The following is a 23442-nucleotide window of genomic DNA, read 5'->3' as shown; positions in this document are numbered from 1 at the left end:
ATTATTTTTTTTTGAAATGGAGTCTTGCTCAGTCACCCAGGCAGAAGTGCAGTGGAGCCATCTCAGATCACTGCAAGCTCCGCCTCCCGGGTTCACGCCATTCTCCTGCCTCAGCCTCCCGAGTAGCTGGGACTACAGGTGCCCGCCACCACGCCCGGCTAATGTTTTGTATTTTTAGTAGAGACGGGGTTTCACCATGTTAGCCAGGATGGTCTTCATCTCCTGACCTCATGATGCACCCGCCTCGGCCTCCCAAAGTGCTGGGATTACAGGCATGAGCCACTGCACCCAGCCTGAATTATTTTGTTAGCTGGTCCTTACTTTAAATCAGTAGAGTATAGACTAAGGGCAGAATGGTGCCATCCATGGGCCAGACCCAAAGAGGAAACCCATAGGTCTACTGGGCTTTGGGTGTCCCCGTGAAATATGTTTTTGTATTCTGGTACTGAGCAGAACAGCAGGGACCATGTTGGGAGGGAGGGGGAGGAGGCATCACTCAAATACACTTTTCTAACTTCTTTTTGAAGAGGTCTTTCATCTTATGTTATTTCTAAATGCCCCTAGAGTACATAATTTTCAATTGATTTCTAATATTTTCTAGCCTTGACTTCTCAGCTAACCTCTTGACTAACATGGTATCTAATTATCTGGTTCAGAATATGAATGAATTCAGTCTTTGCTGATCTATTAAAGTAGCACTTCTCAAATGATAACACTATCTACAAACCTAAGCAAGAACAGTTGAGTATGGTGAATCAACACGGCTACAAGCAATGATTAACCTTCTCTTTTTTCTGGTTTCATTAAAAAAAAAAAAAAAAAGAAATCACTGGCAAAGAAACTTGCAAATTGTCAGATAAAAATGATGCAGTATTCACCCCATCATCAAAATATCATGGAAATATTCAAGGTCTTTGAATACAAATAAGCTCTTTTCTTACAAGTTAACTGAACCTATGACTTAGGGTGTTATCAATTGAAGTTCCAGAACGTACTCTTAAAATTGCATAAAACAAGTTTTTTATATTTTTTTTAAATAAAGGAGAATGAGTTTAAAGAGAAAATATCACTCATTTCAATTTTGGGAGTTTCTTTTAATTAAGTGATATTTTTACTTTCTATTGTAACAAACTCAACAGAACAATACCAGCCATGTGGAAGAAGGTTCTACATTTAGTCTAGAGCAAATGAAAATCTACTTGTTGAAGAGTCATGAGTCAAAAAGACAAGGGACTTTCTATTTAAGAGGAAATAATTCAGGTTGCATTCCAGAACTTCTGTGTTAGTGGCATTTCAACTGACGACTGAAATGCTGTGATTTCAGACTCTCCTGGAACTCTACTGACTCCACTGCAGACGCCTCACTTTGCAGGACAGATGCCTGACTGCCACTAAAGAGCAACTCTGCTTTCAAGCCTTTGGAATGCTTATGATCTTTTGATTCAGAAGATGATACTGCATCTTTACCAAAAGCAAAACACCACAAAAGCAAGCATCCAAAGTGGCGAGGAGCAATGGGAACTCTTGCAAAGATGATTAAGGAAGGCTGCTAGTCATTGACTGATCTGTGGCAAGAGCACAAAAATGGCAAAGCAGTTACATTCAATGTGTAGCATGGTAATGAAACTCACACTGTGCCGGTAGAATGGGTCAACTTTTGTAGGGTATTTGTCAAACTGTAAAGGGATCAAAGCAAAAGCTAGTTACTTAATCTGCATTTTTGTTCACTGCTACAGTGGAGGTGGCCCTACAAAGCTTCCCTGTCATTAAGCTGTCATCAGACCCCATAACCTCATTACATATGAAACCATTCTGAGCTCCTGAGTCTCCCTGACAAGAAGCCAACAGAAATGGAAGAACAAAATTAAAAACCAAGTGGTACGTTTTAGTTCTGCACGTACTAGGATGCCTTTCTTCCTACTATTTTCTTTCTACAGATTGGCACGAACCAAACATCTAAACAGGAGAGAACAGCCAATTTTCCAGATAAATCAGAGAGAGGTGAGCATTTGGTCTGATTTACCCAGTGAATTCCCCCTATTTTCATCTCCACTTTGGCAGAAAAACTGTCTTGCCATGCAGCTGTCTTCTGAAATGTATTATACCCAAATACAAAGTGATCTGGGGTAGGCCAGACAGCCTTTCATTTGAACAGAAAAAGAGTATACTATTGTTCCCTCTAAATAATGTCATCATATTGATGCTATAACTACCCTTGGTTAAATTTATTTGTGAAACAGCTCACACAGGCCAGCAGAAAGCTTTCTCAAAATCTTAGGATCTTCAAAATCTAATTGTTGAGAAGTATAGTTCATCCAAAAAAGAGATACAGGATTTGCTATTAAGAACATATTTCTGGTCACAAGGCCTCATTGCTAATATTCCTTGAAATGAAATTTATAAAACAAACTTTAAAAACACATTTTTAAAAAGTAAGTTGAACAAGATGGGGGAGGGAGAGGAAGGAGAGGAAGCAAAGTTGGGTGAAGTGGACTCCTTTTAAAATCATGCAATTTATTCTCACAATGCCTATAGTAATGGCCTTAAAATCCAGTATTTCCTGAAATATTAAAAATTAAGTAAAAAATGACTCTAATACTCACTGTTAGACAGGACTCTATCTGAGAATATTTAGCATTCTAATATGGCAATTAATTATCGTTATTAACTTAAAAAAAAATTCCTCACTGGTTCTGGACATGTGCTAGCCCCCAGTTAAAGCAAGACCATGTCATGGCCAGTGGTTCCTCTTGCCCCAAGGCAGAGCGTTCTGTCCCTGTGGGGATCCCTGAACACTGGCTGACAGAGCACAATACCAGATTAGGGACTGTCTTATGAAGCACAAGAAATATAACACCTCCAACAAAGTGGGTTTAGGGAAGCCATCGGAATGCACAGGTGGCACCCAATGCAGTCCCAGCCTCCTGGCAGAGGTCTCTCTCCCTTCTCTTCTCTCTTCTTCACCCCCATTACCCTGCAAGAATGTATGTGCTAGCACTTGGTGCAAAGCACAAGCAGGTGCATTTTCTGCCCGGTGACAGTCCCCCGGGAAGTTCAAGAAAACAAAACAACCCTTTAAGAAGTTAGCCATCAACACTGGACATGACTGTTTTGAGGGCAGATGGAATCATTTCCGCCCGCAGTGCTGGATACAACTGCCTAGAAAGAAGTTCCTACTTTAGGCCCCTGAAGTCAGAGCTGCCTGAGGCAGGGCACTAGGACACATTCCCTTCTCTCCAGCCAACAGCCGTCACTCCCCATTTGATCTCTGGTGGCCCCGCTGCCCAGCCCGGTCCCACGTGCTGCATAAAGAAAAGAGTCGTGCTCTACTTATCCTCACATTTCTGCCTGGGGTACGCACCATGGGAGGTGCTGGCGTCGGCATGATGGCGGTGGGTGGGATGGCGTGGGGGAACGGCGTGAAGGTGTGCTGGTGCGTGTGCTGGTGGGTGTGCTGGTGCTGGTGCTGGTGCTGATGGAACTCGGTCCGCAGGTAGGGCGGAGGGCCCAGGGAAGCCCCGCGGTCAGCACTCTGAGAGGCCAAAAAACGAGTGTTCAGTTCCTGTCGCAAGATGTCTTGCTCTGGAAGAGAAGAAGAGGGAGACGATGACACCTTTTCCTTCAGAAAAGGACATCGGAGTGCCTTCCTGTGGAGGGATATGGGGCTGATGACACAGTGGCAGGGGTGACAGGGTGTGGCTGGGTCCTGAGATAAACGGGGGCAATCAATGAAGCAGATGAGACCAAGGCCCGGTCGCACCCTGTCTCCCTGTTCTCTAGCTGGTCTCCCAGCTTTCGGGGACAGGCAGTCTATCAATTTGGGGAACAAACTCCAGGCCAAACGCCAAAGTCCGATTTCCAGCTGTCACCACTGGCTGAGTGACCCTGGGCATGGCAAATAACCCATCTGAGGGCCAGTTTTCCTATCTCCAAGAGGGGGACAATAATATTGTCTAACTCATGGGTTTGATTTTTGAGGGTTAAAGCAATTTGCACATTTAAGTGCTTGGGAACAGTGATAGCACACTAATAAATGTCAGCTGTTCACACGGCAGGACTCGCATGGTCCTCTTCAAGTGTCAATTACTGCTATATGGCTCTCTGTATTGGCGGCATAACATGGCTACACTGGACCAAAACTGGGACACTTGACCTGATTAACACAGGTGAGGAGACAAGGACCCTGTGTCTAACATGAGGTCTGCCCTTAAAATTCTGGGATATATTGTCACAAAGAGTATGTCATCTCCTCCCAAGGAGACAGGAGAAGGCCCTGCCCTGCCCAATGAAAAGAAACCCCTTAAACCAGGACACAATCTAAGATCCTGGAGTGAGACAGACATGGGCTTGGGGACGCTTCCATCGCCCTCAGGGGAGCCCAGATGACACGGGACACACTACCTGGGTCTGACCACTCAGTGGCTGAATTTAGCTGGAAATGCCTCCTAACTCCAAACAAACCCACTCTCTTTAGGCAGTGTCTGATTCACAGGGGCTGAGCTAGCTTAGTATGGGTGCTGACAGGTATTTTTGCTGGACCTCAGGCCAGAGAGCGTTTGAGGAAGATTACAGTAAGGAAGGAAAAAATTGTAGGCAAATGCAACCTTGCAATCGGGACAACATAGGCAGGGTGAGGTCACAGCGAGGGGCGGTGGGGGTCGGGGTCACGAGCACAGGCCCCTCCGTCCTACCTGAGTAAGTGCTCCCGGCCGGGTGTCCGGCCACCTGCAGACTTCCTGATGTCAGTGGTGGTGGAGGAGGCAGAGCAGTGGGAGGGGCAAACATATTGGGGTGATGTGAGTGTGCGGGGGGCTGGAGGGTGGGTGTGAAGCTGTGCAGGGGGCTGTGGTTGGGCAGGGAGAGGGGGAACGGGGAGGCAGAGGGGTGGTGGGAGATGTGAGGAGGGGCGGGCTGAGTCTTCGCTGGAGTGCTGCTTCTGCTGCTGCTATCGGAACAAGAAAAAAAAGAAAAGAAAAAAATAAAAAAAGGTAAGCAATGTATTCTCTTTAAAAGAATCCTACCTCCTTCCCCTAAACCCTCACCACAGTCTCTCTTGCCCCTTCCTCTTTACAGATCCTCCCTGTACGCGCACACTTTCTGAAATCACAACTCCTGCAAACTTTCCCATCGCTACTGCAGACAGAGCAAACCGAAACTGCTGCTTCAGGGCTGTGGGGCATCTTGGTGTCGAGACAGCTCATTCTGCCTAAACCTCAGGGCCTCTCTCGCTCCTGTGGCCAGATTCTCATCAATGCCCCTAGAAAATCCCCAGCCTTCCATCCTCCACTAGCTACATCTCCTATAAAGCAACGGTTAACAAAAAGGAATAAAAAAAGCGATGATCTGAGTTCCCCCCATCTGTCTTGTTACCTCTTAAATGAAGACACACAAAGAAGAGGTGAAACCCAGGTGCCTGGGTTCTCAAACATCACTTTATGGTCTGGAGGCCACAGAAACGGCCGAGGGGGCAGAAGCCGGGCCCGGCTCCTTGGGGAAGGAAGAAACCTGCCTCCCAAAGACTGTGCTTTCCCCTTTTAGGAAAAAGCAAGGCCTGGAACCACCAAAGCCACCAGGTTTTCAAAAGGAAAACAGTAACAAAGACACACAGCCTCAGGAGCTGTGCTGGGTTAGAATTACAGCCCCCGGGGCACCAGGGCTTGGCTCTACTTGGCGCTGGACACTGGGTTTCTGCCTCTCTTTTCTTTGCTGTGTTCCTCTGTGCTGCTTTTTAGACGTTTCTTTGTAACTTGGCAAAAACAAGACAGAGGAGAGCCTGGATTTCCATACAGAAATTTCTCACTTTCTCTAAATGCAGCTTGTTTTGTTTCTTCCCTACTTCTCTGACCCACATAGGAGGAAGTAAATCAGAATGGAAAAAAAAAAAATCCTTAAGCTGGAATACTCATCAGGTCCCAATCTTCCTGCATTTGGAGCTGCAGGGAGACGAGTTTTCTTTAACACTTCTTCCATCAGAGGCAAAGAGCCTCTCTTGAAAGGATCTGCTCACACTGCGTGGCCTCTGATATGCCCCAGGCTTCGACACCCTGCCTCCCACTGCTGCTGGGTCTCCCTGGCCCAGGGCTTTCCAAGCCTTCCTCTCCTTCCGCCTCCACTCTCGAGTACCCATAAATATTTTACTTCTTTACAGTGTCCTCACCACCCACCCATCCCAACCTGTCCTTTCCCAAGAGACCCGAGTCTCACCCAACAGCCCCATTCCCTGTCTCTAGTCTCAGAGAAAAGGATGATGTTTCCAACAAGGAAACCTCAGTCTCCCTAGGGATCCCTCCCCTACTCCCACCCACCTGATCCCCAGGGAGAGGGCAAAAGTCAGGCCAAAGAAGAGCAGGCCACTCACCTTAAACTGTTGAGGCTTAAGCTACTGCTGTTGTAGGCTGACAATGGCTGGGAGAGGCTCTGAGCAGAGGGGTGGGCCTGCACAGGTGGGAGGTTCTGATGGAGCAGCTGGGTGGGGGACTGTGGCCTGGGTGGCCTCTGCACCTGAGGCTGTGGGGCAGGCTGGAGCTGGGCCTCAGGAGGGCCCTGTGGTGGCTGTGTACTCAGAGGTGGGGGTTGAGGTGGGGCCTCTGTACGCTGCACCAAGTCAGGGTCCGGAGAAGGAGCTCGGAGTTGGGGCTCCGTCTGGGGCTGGGGTATTGGCTGTGCGACCTGAGGGCAGGGGTCTTTAAGCACCACAGGCTCAAAGATTGGCTCTTTGCAACAGTCCTGGCTCTTCTCCTGGCTTCTCTCTAGACCCGATATCTTGGGGACAATTGGCCCTGCATCCTGGCTGTCATGTTCTGGTAGCGTGCCAACACCTAACTCCGGATCTGCATGGGAGAGAGCAAAGACAAAACCACAGGCAATGACATGTGAGTGTGGCGTAAGGAGGGAAAGCAAACTCCAAGGCTATCACACAACTCCAGCAACAGGACCTGGCACCAACCCTCCTGGCTTGGGTCCTTGTCTCCACCACCTGCGGGGGTATGGGCCCACAGCAAATGGGGTCAATGGTGGACAGAGAAAGATGCAGGAACAGCCTTTGCCCATGGGGAGCAATGACCCTGGGGGTGTGGGAGGGGAGAGAAAGGCCAACTGGCCAGAGGAGACTGCATTCAAGAAAGCAGCCTAGCACCAGGCATAGGGCCTCACACCTGTAATCTCAACACTTTGAGAGGCCGAGTTGGAAGGATTGCTTGAGCCCAGGAGTTCGAGACCAGCCTGGGCAACATAGCAAGACCCTGACTCTACAAAAAAAAAAATTAGCCAGGTGTGGTGGTGTGTGCTACAGTCCAAGCTACTCGGGAGGCTGAGGTAGAAGGATCGCTTGAGCCCAGGAGTTCAAGAGCACCCTGGGCAACATAGCGAGACTCCGTCTCTATATGAGAAAAAACAGCAGCCTAGACTACATTCTGAAAATGAATGTTTTCCTTAATCTCCAGAAAGTCTTTTATGGCATCACAATTAAGAAACAATAGTTGACAAGTTGATTTTTCCCTTTTAAAACAAATACATTTGTTGAACATACAAAAGAGAAGTGTTTTCAATAGCAAATGAGTCAAACAAACATTATTTAACATCACACGGATGTTTTTTCTTGGCCTTCCCTTCCTCCCCACTTTCCATTTTGACCAAAGGGACACACTTGACATTTACAGATAATTTTTTGTTTAGCAAGTGCTCAACTTCCAAGTCAAAAGGCAGGTCTCTTAATGCCCGTCACCTGATCCCAGCAACTTCTGAGATCAAAGGTGCAAACGGGAACTGAAATAAAGTTTCCTGTCAACTACACTTGCTAGAGCTTTTAAGAAAGTCCCCTTGGACCACATGGAGGTCCCCACTCAACCAAGTTAAAGGGGTGCTGGCCATTGAGACTAACCTTGGATATTAAATTTAAGTGAAATTCTACAATCGTGAAAGAAATATAGAAAATAGCTGCTCCTGTATGGATGTAAAAGATGTACTCCCTCCAAAGGTCAAAAGATCTCCCTCCAAAGGTCAAAAGGGCCACATTTAGTAGAATGGCTGATTACCCCATAAGCCAAACTCCATAAAAATCTCAAAACAGAATAACGAAAGACCAATAGGGCACTCAATAGAAAAGAATGGCCCCATTTGGGAGTAAGTACTTTTGTATACAACTGGGGGAAAATTATCCTTCCCACATTTTTGTGCTGAAAAGATGCATCCTTTTATTACTACACAATTTCGAAAGAGAAAAAGAATAGATGACAACATCCTTTGAAATGAAGGTGTTTTTCAGGCATTCTTAAATGAACTGCCCTGGGCGTTAACTTTCTCTTCTTACCTCATTGTATCAAACGGGAAAAGTATGTGGTATTCTTGTTGGTTCTATGTATTTCTGGGGTTTTCTGTTTTTTGTTTTAGAGGTGGGGTGTCCCCAGGTTGTTTAGACTGCACATGTACTGGATATTCACAGGTGTAATCACAGCACACTACAGCTCCAACTCCTGGGCTCAAGTGATCCTCCTGCCTCAGCCTCCTGGGTAGCCAGGATTAGAGGTGCCTGCACTGTGCCCGGCTTACATATTTCTGTTTACGTACTGTTGTATATACACACTTGTTTGCCATTATTGCTTGGAATTCTCATCAAAGCAATTCATTATTTTCAATGTTCTTTTGGTAACACAGATCAAACCGATAACATGCACAAAAGCAAAAACAAAACTTGGGTTTATAAACAAAGCACATTTTTGGCTAACAGGAACTTGGCTATCTTCAGGTCTCTCCAAACAGCCTGGAACAATAACACCAGCGAGATGGGAAGAAAGCTGCCTTCTTCACATGCTTCAGAGGTATGAAAAGACCGAGCACTTGGCAAAGCGCTGATGAAAAGTAACTCTGGACTTCTGACATTTCTGTCCAGTGCTGTCTTATCAACCTTTCTGGGAAGATTTTTGCTTAGGATAAAGCTGAAATTGAAAGGCTTCTCAAAACCTTTGTTCCTAACTTCAGGGCTGAAGGGGCACCCCAAGCCCTTGCTGTGGATAGGTCCCCATCCAGCTAGCAAAGCTCCTGGATCCAATGAGGAAGGAAGGCCCTTTATTCAGAGATGTCACAGTTAGGGATCCAGCTCTGTGTCTCTCCATGTGTCTTCACAAAATTTCCCATATTTTTCTTTCACAGGATTTTCCCACAGCAAGCTATTATCAAAGGCATTGAAAAATCACATGCTTCATATGCATGATCCAGGCCTGTGAGTCAGGTCTGGGACAGAAAGTAAGAACAGCCCAGAAATCCTAACAGCACAAAACAGAGGAGGGGTTTCACCCAATGAGAAGTTCTAGGTACATGAGCAGGACTCTTCTCACACTGACAGCTAATTTAGGATTTTTATGCTTGGTACAATGGCAGAAACACTTTTTAAAAATCTTTGTAGGCCGGGTGCGGTGGCTCACGCCTGTTATCCCAGCACTTTGGGAGGCCAAGGCTGGCGGATCACGAGGTCAGGAGATCGAGACCATCCTGGCTAACACGGTGAAATCCCGCCTCTACTAAAAATACAAAAAATTGGCCGGGTGTGGTGGCGGGCGCCTGTAGTCCCAGCTACTCGGGAGGCTGAGGCAGGAGAATGGCGTGAACCTGGGAGGCAGAGGTTGCAGTGAGCTGAGATCATACCACTGCACTCCAGCCTAGGCGACAGTGCGAGACTCCGTCTCAAAAAAAAAAAAAAATCTTACTGTATTACTCTGTTTTCTCCAGACTGGGCTGGTGAAGACATCAATAAATACTTTCTATCTTGGTAAGTATACATTCAAATTCCCTCCAAAAATCAGCTTCCTTTTCCAAAGGACACCACTCGGAGTATATCATTCACACTTACTTATGCTGGTAAGGAGGCACATCAGAGACACATAAGGAAGTACTACAGATATCTAGCTTGACTCTGTTTACCTCCTTGTTCTTGAACGAGCCTCAAGAATTTGGATAACACAGCCAACCTTGCAGATGGCATCCTGCAGGCATGGGCTCGCTTCCCAAGGCCCCAGAAAGGCCACTGGAGTTGACTTTCTTGTCTCCTCTGTTGCCTCACTGTCTCAATCTCAGCCTAACCACAGCTAGAACATGAGGAGTGGTGCCAAGGCTGTCGCCGTCAGCACCACCTCCAACAAGCTACCAGAGATGAAGGGAAGACCCCAACCTCTCCAGGGAACCCTGCAAATCTGTACGGCACTCCTTTAACTTTAATGCGTGTTCAAATCACCTGAACATCTGATTAGAATCCCCATCCAGATTCCACAGCTCTGGGATGCGGCTCTAGATTCTGCCTTTCTGAGGATCTTCTAGGTAAGGCTGAGGCTGCTGATGTGAGGATCACATTTTGAGTAGCAGGATCTAATCTAACACCCTCTGACCAGATAGGGAATATGCCCAGAGAAGTGAAGGAACTTGCTTGCTGGAAGTCACATCCTTGTTTTGTAAACCAGAAGGCTTGAGTTCCAGTCCCAACTCTGCCAACACCAACTGCCTTTTCTCCAATCTATACTATGCTGCCTCCTAAAAAGCAGAAGTCTCAAAGCAAAGCAGGTAATGATAAATCCAGGATTCAGTTAAAATATTTAAGTACATCAGACTTAAAGTATAGAGGGTTAGTAAAGCTACAAAGAGTTGCTGTAACACTGCACTTCAGCCAGCCCTGAAAGCAATCAGTCCATCGTTGCTCTGGTACTGCAACCTATAAACAAAGCAGTGATGAGTTTGAGCTGGTAAGAACTTTGGGGGCTGAAACAGTTTTATGACTCCCCATTTACAAGAGTCTCTTGAGGCACAGGTTAGGCGTCAGGCATTTTTGTGGCTAATCGGTAATGCATTTCCTCTTCCTTTCAATTATTCAATAAATGTATCTTCCCAGTTAAGCTTTTCCATCTTGACAGTCAATTTGTCTTACTGTACTTCTCCAAAATTGGCAGGAACACATTTTAAGAAATCGCTTGGTATTGCACTGCATACTCTGAATTTGCCAAAGGATAAAGGAAAGAATGAAATTTGCTGAATTTGAAAGACATAAGAATGTACAAATTGAGTAGTCTTATTTAAATGTTGTATTCATTACATTTTGGGGTTTAAAAATCTCTCTTCTTGTGATTATAAAAATAGTTCATCATGCTTATACTAAAATACATGCAAATTCAAATTACACTGCGTACTTTACGGGTAAAAAGGGTGAGTTTATTGCATGTAAATTGTACCTCAATAAACAAACTTTAAGAGATTAGGAAAAATTGGTTTCATTTTGATATAGGTTTGATACAAGTTGCCTGGGGAAAATGGGCCCTTTTTTTGTACTTTACTAGTAGAATGCAAACTCTACAACCTCTGTGGAGGTTTAGCAAAATAACAAATGGAGTTCCCTTGGTGTGGTGTGTTAAGGATTTAGTCTACAGACACGATGAAATAGTACCATGGTTTGAATACCAAGTTTGGAAGCCACCTAAATGTAACCATTAGGAGACTGGTTACATATGTTTGCAGATCCACACAATGGAACACCTTGCAGCTGTAAAAAAGAATGCCGAATGTACAACGTAGAGCATTTACTATCTTTTGTGGAAAATGGAGGGAAATAATATATATATTCATCTTATTTTATGTACAAAGAAGCCGTGTGGCTGGGCGCAGCGGCTCACGCCTGTAATCCTAGCACTTTGGGAGGCCGAGGCAGGTGGATCACTTCAGGTCAGAAGTTCAACACCAGCCTGGCCAACATGGTGAAACTCCATCTCTACTAAAAATACAAAAATTAGCCAGGTGTGGTGGTGTGTCTGCCTGTGATCCCAGCTACTTGGGAAACTGAGGCAGGAGAATCGCTTGAACCCGGGAGGCGGAGGTTGCAGTGAGCTGAGACTGCACTACTTACGCTCAAGCCTGAGTGACAGAGCAAGACCTGTTTCCAAAAAAAAAAAAAAAAAAAAAAAAAGAAGCCGTGGAAGAATACTCAAGAAAACAGTAACAGTGACTACCTGTTTGGGGGCTTGGGAGGAGTGAGAACTGGATAGACAGGGAACTGGGGTGTGTGTGTGTATATATATATGCATAAAAAAATAAGAAAATGTAATCTGTGAATGTGTAATAAATTTGAAAATAAAACGGATTTTATGAAAAAATATAAATTGCTAAAATTGACTTAAAAACCCAACCGGATCATCAAAATAAAAGGAAAAAGTACTCAATAATCCAAACCTTCACCTCCCCTCCCAAAAGGTATCTGTTTCACAGACAATGTTGACCAAACCTTTAAGAAACAAATTATTCCTGTCAACTAAATTGAAAACCAACAGCAAATATTATACAACAAAAGAAAGAGGAAAAACTGTTTACAAAAAATATAATTACCTAGCTGGAAAACAGAGGCAACCAGCTGAGAAAATATTAGAACTAATAAGAGAGTGCAATGAGATATCCAAATAAAGAAAAACCACAACCAACCTCAGCTTTTCTATACACCAGCAAGTCAGAAAATGAAGTTTAGAAAGGATCCTCTTCATAATAACAAAAACCATAACACCTGGGAATGAACCTAACAAGAAAATTACAGGGCTTGTAAACCTTCAGAAATGGCTTCCCCCACAAAACTGCTTTTTTCAAAGTGTTTTTCAGTGCAAAAAAATGCGAACTAAGTCAGTCACGTAATAGATAGTTCCCATTGGAGGATACTACTCCCTATGGGAAGAGATGGAAATTTGTGGGAGTGTGTGGCTATCACTATGACTGCAGGTCATTGGTGGCTCTTAGGGATGTCCGATTTACTGCAACGTGAGCAGCAACCCCACACGACAACATCTCAATGCACTTCCTAAATTCCACCCGACATTTGTGCAGCTGAAAACCCTAGAACCTACCACCTCTGTTTTTGTATATAAACACAAAGTAATTTTTTGCATGGGTTTTAATATACGCTGATTTTTCCAGGAATGCAGGGACTGTACTTTGTTATATCTGGGTCATATGTAAGGGTTGATGGCTATTTGGGAAAATCATGACACAATGGTAAGGCTGCTCCAGGTATCTGAATCTCCATGACCATGTATTTGTGTGAGTCTGCATTTGTAGTAGAAGTATTTAGATACCATTCTAGATATAAAGTCAAACATTGTCTTCTAATATAAACAAGCATTTACATACTTAAACGTATGTTATTATAAATGACTTGGTTTCCACTTATTTCTCCTTTATATTTTATTAGGGCTTTATATATACTTTTAAATTATGTATGTAGATGGGTACATTAAGTATCTATTTCATTCCAGAAAGTAAAAAATGAATGCGCTATAAAATATTTCTTATATTATACTGGGTCTGGTAGGGTTGAGATTCGGTATATTCTGATGAACTCCTACACTTCTAGAAGTGCAATGACTTACTGCACAAATGCAGTAACAACCTCCTAGGGTGGTTGTGGAAATAAATTAGGCCATGTAAAGTGCTTTCCACAATGCACAACACATAGTAAGTAAGCAATCAATATTCCCAAAATTATTGTGAAGAAGTATTTAATGTCACAGAAAATATCTCATGACAAAATTGCCATTAAATAAAGGGCACTATTATCAGTGTGATCTCAATAGTGAAAATTACCTGTGTAAATGTATACAAGTATGCACAGAAAAAAGACTGGAAAGATAAACATTAATTGCAGTCCCATCATCCAGAAATAAACATTGACTTTAATTCTCATATTGTGCTTTTAACTTTCAAAATTGAGGAGGAGGAGGAAAAGTGCAAAACGAATGAATATTATAGAAAATTTGGAAAGTTAGGAAAAGCACAATATAAAAATTAAAGTCAATGTTTACTTACTTTGTTATTAAACAAAGCGAATAATTATATATAGTTATTAAATAATAGTATTATTTACTGTAATTAGTAAAGTATACTTATTAAATTTTTATTAAAGTAAATAAGAGTATTATTATTGTTAAAGTAAAAAAAGAGATGCTATATTTTAAAATTAACTCTTTTCGCGGACAATACACCTCTACCATTAAAATAAGCCAACTGAGAAAGTGATCGTTCAAGTCTTTTTAAATTGCCTTACCTACTGAATTTTTTTTTGAGATGGAGTCTCACTCTGTCGCCCAGGGTGGAGTGCAGTGGCATAATCTTGGCTCACTGCAGCCTCCGCCTCACCTCCCAGGTTCAACTGATTCTCCTGACAACCTTCCGAGTAGCTGGGATTACAGGGGCCTGCCATCATGCCCAGCTAATTTTTGTGTTTTTAGTAGAGATGGGGTTTCACCATGTTGGCCAGGCTGGTCTCGAACTCCTGACCTCAAGTGATCCACCCCCACCTCGGCCTCCCAAAGTGCTGGGATTACAGGTGTGAGCCACCATGCCTGGACTATTGAATAGATTTTTTAAAAATCTCTTCACCAAGAGGACAGATAAATATTTGACTCTGTGTATGGTGCATGGTTTTAATTTTTAAAAATATGGTGCATGTGTTTAAAAAAAAAAAGTTAAAAGGGTCTCGATCTGTCGCCCACGCTGGAGTGATCATAGCCCATTGCAGCCTCAAACCCACATGGTGAAGTGATCCTCCCCACTCAGTCTCCTGAGGAGATGGGACTACAGGCACACATCAGGGCATGGTGCATATTAAACCTTCCACCTATTCTTCAGAATTTCTAACTGGTTCTAACTGGGTATTATTTGGACAGAAAGGAAATGGTGAATATTGATGAAGGAGGAGGAGGAGTACAAAACAAAAACAAAAATACACAAAAAACCAATTCTCCCAAAGTACAGCTTCTGCACTTCTGGTATTCACATCTTCATACTCTGTTACGAAGTCTCCTAACAGAACTTACTAACTACAAGGTCATTACCGCAGCAAACCTGAAGGAGCTTCCAAAGGCATCAAGAAAACTATGTGGGGGGCACTACACTAGCTCCTAGAACATCCATCCATCCATGCATCATCCATTCATCCATATCTTTTTGAATATCTAATCCTTATGACTTAGAAATAGACATGTCCTATTTTTATTATTCCATCTTCTAGTTAGCTTCTCTCGTTACTGTCCAAATGACAAAGCCACAAAGAGCACACCACACAGAAAGACTACAGATCACAGTCAAATAAGAAAAATAACCCAGACTTTAAAGTGCGAACATTAATAAGGGACTGAAATGTTTAAACACTGGGAATCCCAGAGACATATGGAAATATCAAATTTCTGTGAATCAACATGCATTACCTCAAGCTGGTAGCAATGTCTATTTTATTTTATTTTTTTGGACACAGTCTCACTCTGTTGCCCAGGCTGGGATGCAGTGGTGCAATCACAGCAGACTGCAGCCTCGACTCCCCGGACTCAAATGATCCTCCCACCTTAGTCTCCAAGTAGCTGGGAGGCTGAGGCATGTGCCACCATGCTGGTTAATTGTTTATATTTTGTAGAAATGAGGTCTCACCATGTTGCACAGGCTGGTCTTTAACTTGTAGGCTCAAGCAATCCTCCCGCCTAGGCCTCTCAAAGTGCTGGGATTATAGGTGTGAGCCACCCTGCCCAATCAATGTTTATTTTATTTTATTTTTATTTTATTATTTTATTTTATTTTATTTTATTCTGAGACAGAGTCTCGCTCTGTCGCCCAGGCTGGAGTGCAGTGGCGCGATCTCGGCTCACTGTAAGCTCCACTTCCCGGGTTCACGCCATTCTCTTGCCTCAGCCTCCCCAGTAGCTGAGACTATAGGCACCCGCCACCACGCCTGGCTGATTTTTTTTTTTTGTATTTTTAATAGAGACGGGGTTTCACCGTGTTAGCCAGGATGGTCTCGATCTCCTGACCTCGTGATCCACCCGCCTCGGCCTCCCAAAGTGCTGGGATTACAGGTGTGAGCCACCACGCCCGGCCAATGTTCATTATTTAATTACCTTCACCTGTCTATTCTGTTGCCTCAAACAAAATCTCTTTTTAAGCAAAGACTGCGTATTGTATATACGTATTAAAACCCCAACTGCACTACTGAGTTAATTTAGCAATACTTTAAATTCCCCCTGCTAAGTTTTGATTGTATCTCCAAAATTCTACATTCAGTGATGTTTTGCAGAAAAATGTCCACTTTCTCTAACATACACTTCACTTTATTTTCCTCCTCTCCCTCTTTTCTTCAAATCATTAAGCAGAGACCAGTTTGTTCCATTAGAAGATTCAATTACTTGAACGAATGGAAGGATGACATTCAGTCTTGCAGCTCTTCTTCTTGGTCACTGAAACTGTACAAATAAATTGAGGAAAACCCACTGTTTGTTTAAGGCAAATTAATTTTCAAACACTGCAAGAGTGGAAGATCAGGGGGAATGATGGGTGCTTGGCAGGGCTCGAAGAGATTCTATTTTGTGCTTGTCATGTTGTGTAAACATTAATTACCATCTGGGAGGCTGAGCTGTGGGCTGAAGTCTGTATCACAAACCTCTGAGGGCCTTCAGGGTTCCTATTAAAAGCACAATCCTAAATAGGAAAAAATAGCCATTGCATCTGCCAAAACACCAGCAGCCCACTGGGAGAGCTGTGTGGAGTCCAGTGGATTAGAGGCTGCTGTTATCAGAGAAGCTAGTTTGGCTATCATCTAGTTGAGCAGATTAACCCTGATAGGGGTTAATCTGCTAGGGATTAAAGGAAAAGCAACACACCGCAGTTGAGTGTACTTAAACTTGTTTCAAGTTTATTGCTCCTAAACCCCACACCAAAACACATGGATCCTGATGCATATGCCCACATTCCTGATGCCTTAAAACCAAAACATCTGCCTTCAAGGGGGGTGTATCAACCACAATCTTGACTGTGGAGACCACAGGTTCTCTGAATCATGGCTTTGGCCTACAGAATGAAGAGCTTTTAGGGTCAACCTGGACTTGCAAACATTTTGTTTATTTTGCAGTCTCAAGCAAACAGAGCCACAAAGGACTATGTAATCAAATGACCAACATTAGAATGAGAGAAATAGGTTGTGATCTATTGGGGGTGGGTATGGCATCCTTAAAAAGTCTTTAGAAACTCAACAATGTCAAGGTCACATATAATCCATGTGATTGTCACTTCATACGGGGGAAAAACTCATTTGTATTACCCTGCCTCATGTGCCTATCTTTGTGTTAGGCCCTGTTCAGGACAAATGAAAAAAATAGGGAAATGGTAGTCAAAGAATCTGTGGTCCTGATCTTTCATTTTTGTTTTCTGTAAGGCTCACAGATAAGCTTAGATAATCAGACTTGATGATGATATCCTATATCTTATTCTGAGTTATCAATGGTAAGGCATTTATATCTATAACACGTTCCCATTGCACCGACCCCAAGGGTCTTAGGCCAATATCAACTGAATCCTGTGATGTGATATGTGGAGACCTGACAGGAGAAATAAGGTATGAAGGATGCAATCTCCAGTCACTTCCAAGAACACAGAAAAACTCCAAATATTGGTTTCGGAGAAAGCTTTTAAAGACACGGCCCCACTTTTTGTTTGTTTGCTTGTATCCTCCTGCCAGCCTCAATATTTATTAGCTGCTTCCTCTGGATAAGATCACCTCCTGCTTGCTTTCCACTCCCAGTGCAGCCTTCCTGCTACCCCCAGACTCCTTCCGCGATTCTTAGCTGTCCTGGCCTGTCCACCCCTGCCTGGCTGTTAACTAAGTGCTCACATGACACTGTGTACTATGCACATACACATACCCAAGCACAGCCACCCTTAAAACCAGTGTATGCAGGCCAGGCGTGGCAGCTTACACCTGTAATCCCAGAACTTTGGGAGGCCAAGGCCAGTGGATCACTTGAGGTCCGGAGTTCAAGACCACCCTGGCCAACATGGTGAAACTCTGTCTCTACTTAAAAAAAACAAAAATTAGGTGGTGTGGTGTCACACGCCTGCAATCCCAGCTACTCAGGAGGCTGAGGCAGGAGAATCGCTTGACCCCATGAGGTGGAGGTTGCAGTGAGCCGAGATCATCCCACTGCACTCCAGCCTTGGCAACAGAGTGAGATTTGTCACAAAAAACTAGTGTATGCTCAATACTTAAACACGGTACTTCTGTGTCTGTGACACAGGTGTAGGAGGTCCTAACAAGGCAAGGTTCTAAAAGGATTTTCAAACAAACATGTATGGATTTGCACCACACAGCATGCCTACTCTGAGTAAAGATGAAATTGAAGGACAAGGCTATCATTGACCTAAAAGCCACAGCACACATTTCTTAGGCGGGAAGACAATGGGGAAAATGTTAGCTTATTTTGGAAATTTTCCCAAGGGTGAGACCAAGGCACTGAATAGGAATAATTTTAGATGTTTGGTGTAAAAAAATTAAAAAGATAGTCTTCCCAGTATCTAACCATCCTGCTTTTCACATTAAGGTGAATAAAATAAAGATACAGGCAGCCCTGCTTCCAGTATTTACATTACTAAATATTGTGTGGAAGGCAAAGCCGCGAGGCTCACAGATGGGGTGCATTATAGATCTGACACCTTCCTTCCTACCGCTGCCCTCTGCTAACCCTAACACCTTCATCCGAGAAGCTGATGTCCACACCCCGAATGGGCCATAACTATGAGGCTAATCCAGCCCTGGTCACCATCTGAAGCACACATTCTGTGTTGCAATGTGCCCCTGTCATTTTACCTCTTAATGTCATCAACAATTTTGGGGTGATTTGCACGTCTTTTGATAACAGAGACATCAACATGTCTGTGATATAATGGGGCCATGGAACAAGGCATTTAGCTAATAACTTTCACACTCTTAAAAAGTCAGTGTGCCGATTAAGTTTGGCCAATGGTTGGGTCTAGGGTAAGCCCTAGTTTCGAGTTTCAACACTTATGACTTTACCAAAGATGATTTTCTCAAGGATGAAGTAAAGCCACTAGCAGCAAAGACCGACTTACATACTGTCCATCATCTACCACCTTCCTGCTTTGCATCTGATGATTGTATTTCATCTGATTTGGAGCACACATTGGACAATCACTGAGACCCATTTAGAAAAGAGGCTGGGTATGCATGCCAAGAGGCAAAGTAGGAATTTCCATCTGTTGGACGGGTGTGGTGGCTCACGCCTGTAATCCCAGCACTTTGGGAGGCCAAAGTGGGCGGATCACTTGAGCCCAGGAGTTTGAGACCAGCCTAGGCAACATGGCAAAACCCTGTCTCTACAAAAAAATACAAAAGTTATCCGGGCATGGTGGCGTGTGCCTGTAGTCCCAGCTACTCAGGAGGCTGAGGTGGGAGGAACACCTGAGCCTGGGAGGTAGAGGCTGCAGTGAGCTGTAATCGTGCCACTGCACTCTCCAGCATGGAAAACAGAGTGAGACCCTGTTTAAAAAAAAAAAAGACTTTCCATCTGTCGAGTTTATCCTAGGCTTTTTCTTAGCTCTGGCCCTACACACACATACTCTCCACACCCGAGTCACCTGTACCATGCAATATCCCTGTGCCCACTTCCTATTCCTCCAGATTACCTTCTCATCAGGGTCCAGGTAGCCAAAGAAAGGCTCCAAGTTACCCTAGTAGATAGAAGTGTCTGTGATATCTTATGGCAGTGACTGTTTCATTCTGTTCTGGACAGGAGGGACCACAGACACCCAGGCATGTGGACCACTCTGGCCCTAAGCTCATCTTTTGCCAATATCACTGCAGAGCAGGAGGGTGATTAATTTCCACCAGCAGTCTCAGCGACCTCAGTCAAGTTTTCCACCAAGTTCACACAGCTGTCACTCAGAGTGTAATGTAGGTGGAAGCTCTTCTATTCCTTTAGAGCTTTATCAAATATCCTAAAAGCAATCACTGTTTTCCCAGCATCATTCTTGTCCTATAGGCAACAGTTCACTGAGAAGCAGGCTTTGCCTTGGGTAATATCTACTATCCTTTGGCGATGACTGCTCTGTCAGCATTCAGACATGCCTGTTTGTACTCCTGAGGACAGAAGACAAAACTTCTCCTCAAGTCTGTTCACACAACCTGCTACGGCCGAGGGGACCTGGGTGCTGCCAACCCCCTGCAATCTCCATGACTAGCTTATGCGTGAGCACCAGAGATGCTGCTAAAATGAATCCATGAAAGTAGCTTTCTGGCTATCACACAGCCCTTAATTCTTTAAGTTAGAGGAGGAGGAGCAGGGAAAAGAGGACTTTGACATTTTTTTCTAAGTAAGTTTTGATCTTTCTGGTCCCAAACAATCTACCAGCTCACGCTATGACTTTGATGTATGCTACAGCCTCACTATTCCCAGTGTGGTCCACGGCCCAGCAACCCTAGCATCATCCAGGAGCTTGTTAGGACGGTACATTCGCGGACCCCCCTCCCCGCGCCGCCCAGCCCCGCCCCATGCACATTCAAGTTTGCACAGAGCTGTTCTACAGCACTGCTGGGAGGGTTAAAGAGCCTCAGCAAGCCCCACTGCTGAGGGAGGCTGTCCATAAGGCTGCGGATCCTTCTCTGTCTCTGCTTCCCAAGACCCAACCTTGGAAATTCTTTCCTTCATTCCTTCCTAGGGTGGGTCCTCTACCGACATGTAGGTTGGACAGGATGCGGTGGTGGGAGGCAGTGGTGATGTTCACCAGATTAGGAGCTACCCCCAAAAACAACATATTCATGAAAGCCAGCAACAGGGAGCTCCTGTTTGAGGCACTGTTCCCAGTCCGGCTCTATGTAGATTCACTGGACCATGCAGAAAAGGGAGTTCCAGAGCCTTGCCCCAAGTACAACTGTGAGCACCTTCAAGGACCTGATGCTTCTCACACTGAAGAGGAAGCAGATTGATTGGAAATGGCATCATGGACAGAACCAGGATCAAACAATGCATATTGCAGAAGAAAATTTCCATGTGAAATGGACTAGGCTGCCTCACAGGAGAACAAACTGCCTTTAGGGGAAGCATTCAAGAGAATGCTGAACACCCACGAAAGAACCATGAGGTGTTACCCATGGAGTGGAATGGGGACTGGGCTACAGGGCCTCTGAGAGTCCCAAATGTTGGTAGCACCCTCAGAAGAACACTGCTTCTTTATCCTCCTTCACCTTTCCAGAACGTGGTCTTTTAAAATATCTCACTGGTAGGTTCATGAACACTATTCTCCTTGATTTGCAGAAATTTTGATAAATGCTACATCCTACGTAGCTGTAAACGAAGAATCTCCACACCAAATGATTTTCATCTATAATAATCTTTAGGAATAGAAGAAATAAATCTACTTATCCCCAGCCATGATGGCTGCAAAGCTGAAAGAGGTTTTTACAAAGGGGGTGACGGGGAGCATTCTGCTGTTCCCTGTATTTGAAGAAATGTATCTTTTTTAAAGGACAAGTCTATCAACCTTTACATTGATTTTCTATAAAACATCCGTGTAATAAATACTTCGTAGGAAAATGAAATCTCTTGCCATTATTTCATCGCTTGCCATTACTTCATTTCATTATCCTTAATTTGTCATCAATAAAGGAAAAATGTTCAAATATAAACTTTGAAGCTACATACCTATAAGGTTTAGAAAGCAGTGGGGATGGTGATAATAGCCTGTTAGAAATGAGCTCTCTGGGCCGGGCACGGTGGCTCATGCCTGTAATCCTAGCACTTTGGGAGGCTGAAACGGGCGGATCACGAGGTCAGGAGATTGAGACCATCCTTGCTAACATGGTGAAACCCCATCTCTACTAAAAAAAAAAAAAAAAAAATTGGCTGGGCGTGGTGGCAGGTGCCTATAGTCCCAGCTACTGGGGAGGCTGAGGCAGGAGAATGGCGTGAACCCAGAAGGCGGAGCTTGCAGTGAGCCGAGATCGCGCCACTGCACTCCAGCCTGGGCAACAGAGCGAGACTCTGTCTCAAAAACAAAAATAAATAAAATAAAATAAAGAAATGAGCTCGCTGGGCTGGGCGCAGTGGCTCATGCCTGTAATCCCAGCACTTGGGGAGGCTGAGGCGGGCGGATCACCTGAGGTCAAGAGTTCAAGACCAGCCTGGCCAATATAGCGAAACCCCATCTCTACTACAAAAACAAAACAAAATATAGCCAGGTGTGGTGGTGGGCTCCTGTAATCCCAGCTACTGAGGAGGCTGAGGCAGCAAAATCACCTGTACCCAGGAGGTGGAGGCCACAGTGAGCTGAGATTGCGCCATTGCATTCTAGCCTGGGTGACAGAGTGAGACTCCGTCTCAAAAATAAATAATAAATAGATGAGCTCTCTGCTGGAGTCACCTTTCACATCTGAAATGCTACAAAGTAGCCTCTAGAAAGACACAGTGGGAAGTTTTACCTGTCCTTGGATACAGCTGGAGTAAGTCACCAATACACTAGTGCTGCTTACCACTCACAATTATAATCCTGGAAGGGAAATGCTCTCAGACAACCAAGTTGATGCTTCGGAAATGCATGTCAGAATGACTTCTACTTTCCTGCAATCACCTGAACTTTATCTTCAGAGATGCTTTCAAAAAAGAAGGCAGAAGGTAACACGGCCTTCATTTGTTTCTTCTTCAAGAAGCAGCTACACACATTAACCTAAATGGCCTTGTTGCCTGAGGGCCTTGTCTATCTGGCTGTCCTACCATTACCTCCAGCTCAACAGGACGAAAATCACACCCACCCCCTTCCACTCCCACTCTGTCCTGTCCCCATCATCTAAGCTCAGAATCACAGCATCCATTGTTTTCATTCCCCCAATATTAACCGGTGGCTCATGGGTAAATTATTGCTTATGTGACGCTATTTAAAACAAAATAATGGTTACAGAATCCACTGTCCGCCAGCACCCTGAGTGAGCTCTTAAAATGTAAATCGATCATGCTGACAATAATCACTACTTATAACAACACTGCTACTCCCCGCGTTCACAAAAGCTGGTTTAAAGCTCTCCAGTGGCTTCTCATCACAGACAGAATCCCTCCCAACTCCTCATCAAGGCCTGCCGCCCTCTCCCTCTCCTTCAGCCACCGTCCAGTGCACCAAGATCCTGCGCTCTCCCCTTTCCCATGCAGATGCACTTTCAAATCCCATCTTTCAGCCTCACGGTTAACCCCTATCCAGTCTCACAGCGCCTGCTAGCCATCTGCTCTGATGAACTTCTAGTCTACACTTAATGTCCTTGGTATTAGCAAGCAATACATTATGTTTCTTATATTTTATAAGATAAATTATATTTTATTATACAAGATTAAATATGTTCATACTTGAATGACAATAAAACTTAATCCTAGGCCAGGCGTGGTGGCTCACTCCTGTAATCCCAGCACTTTGGGAGGCCGAGGTGGGTGGATCACCTGAGGTCCAGGAGTTCGAGATCAGTCTGACCAACATGGTGAAACCCCGTCTCTACTGAAAATACAAAAATTAGCCCCGCCTGGTGGCAGCCACCTGTAATCCCAGCTACTCAGGAGGCTGAGGCAGGAGAATCGCTTGAACCGGGAGGCAGAAGTGGCAGTGAGCTGAGATTGT

The 23442-nt window shown here is 44.4% G+C and overlaps 1 protein-coding gene across 14 annotated transcripts in view; it reads right to left on the bottom strand.

Annotated features, from left to right (window-relative positions):
• Positions 1–23442, bottom strand: part of AUTS2 (activator of transcription and developmental regulator AUTS2) — a 1185632-nt gene that overhangs the window by 23148 nt on the left and 1139042 nt on the right. For 4 of the 14 annotated variants that reach the window (XM_055392673.2, XM_055392677.2, XM_055392678.2 and 1 more), the window contains 4 exons: positions 6359–6830; positions 4692–4945; positions 3341–3582; positions 1632–1676 (listed from right to left, as the gene is read on the bottom strand). In XM_055392673.2, coding sequence (XP_055248648.1) covers positions 1632–1676; positions 3341–3582; positions 4692–4945; positions 6359–6830 — 1013 coding nt within the window. The remainder of the gene's footprint in view (positions 1–1631; positions 1677–3340; positions 3583–4691; positions 4946–6358; positions 6831–23442) is intronic. The other 10 variants (XM_055392679.2, XM_055392676.2, XM_055392681.2 and 7 more) reach the window with 5 other exon arrangements.

Source organism: Gorilla gorilla, chromosome 6 (genome assembly GCF_029281585.2).
Source record: "Gorilla gorilla gorilla isolate KB3781 chromosome 6, NHGRI_mGorGor1-v2.1_pri, whole genome shotgun sequence".
NCBI classification, from domain to species: domain Eukaryota; kingdom Metazoa; phylum Chordata; class Mammalia; order Primates; family Hominidae; genus Gorilla; species Gorilla gorilla.
This window is presented reverse-complemented; position numbering and strand designations above follow the sequence as displayed.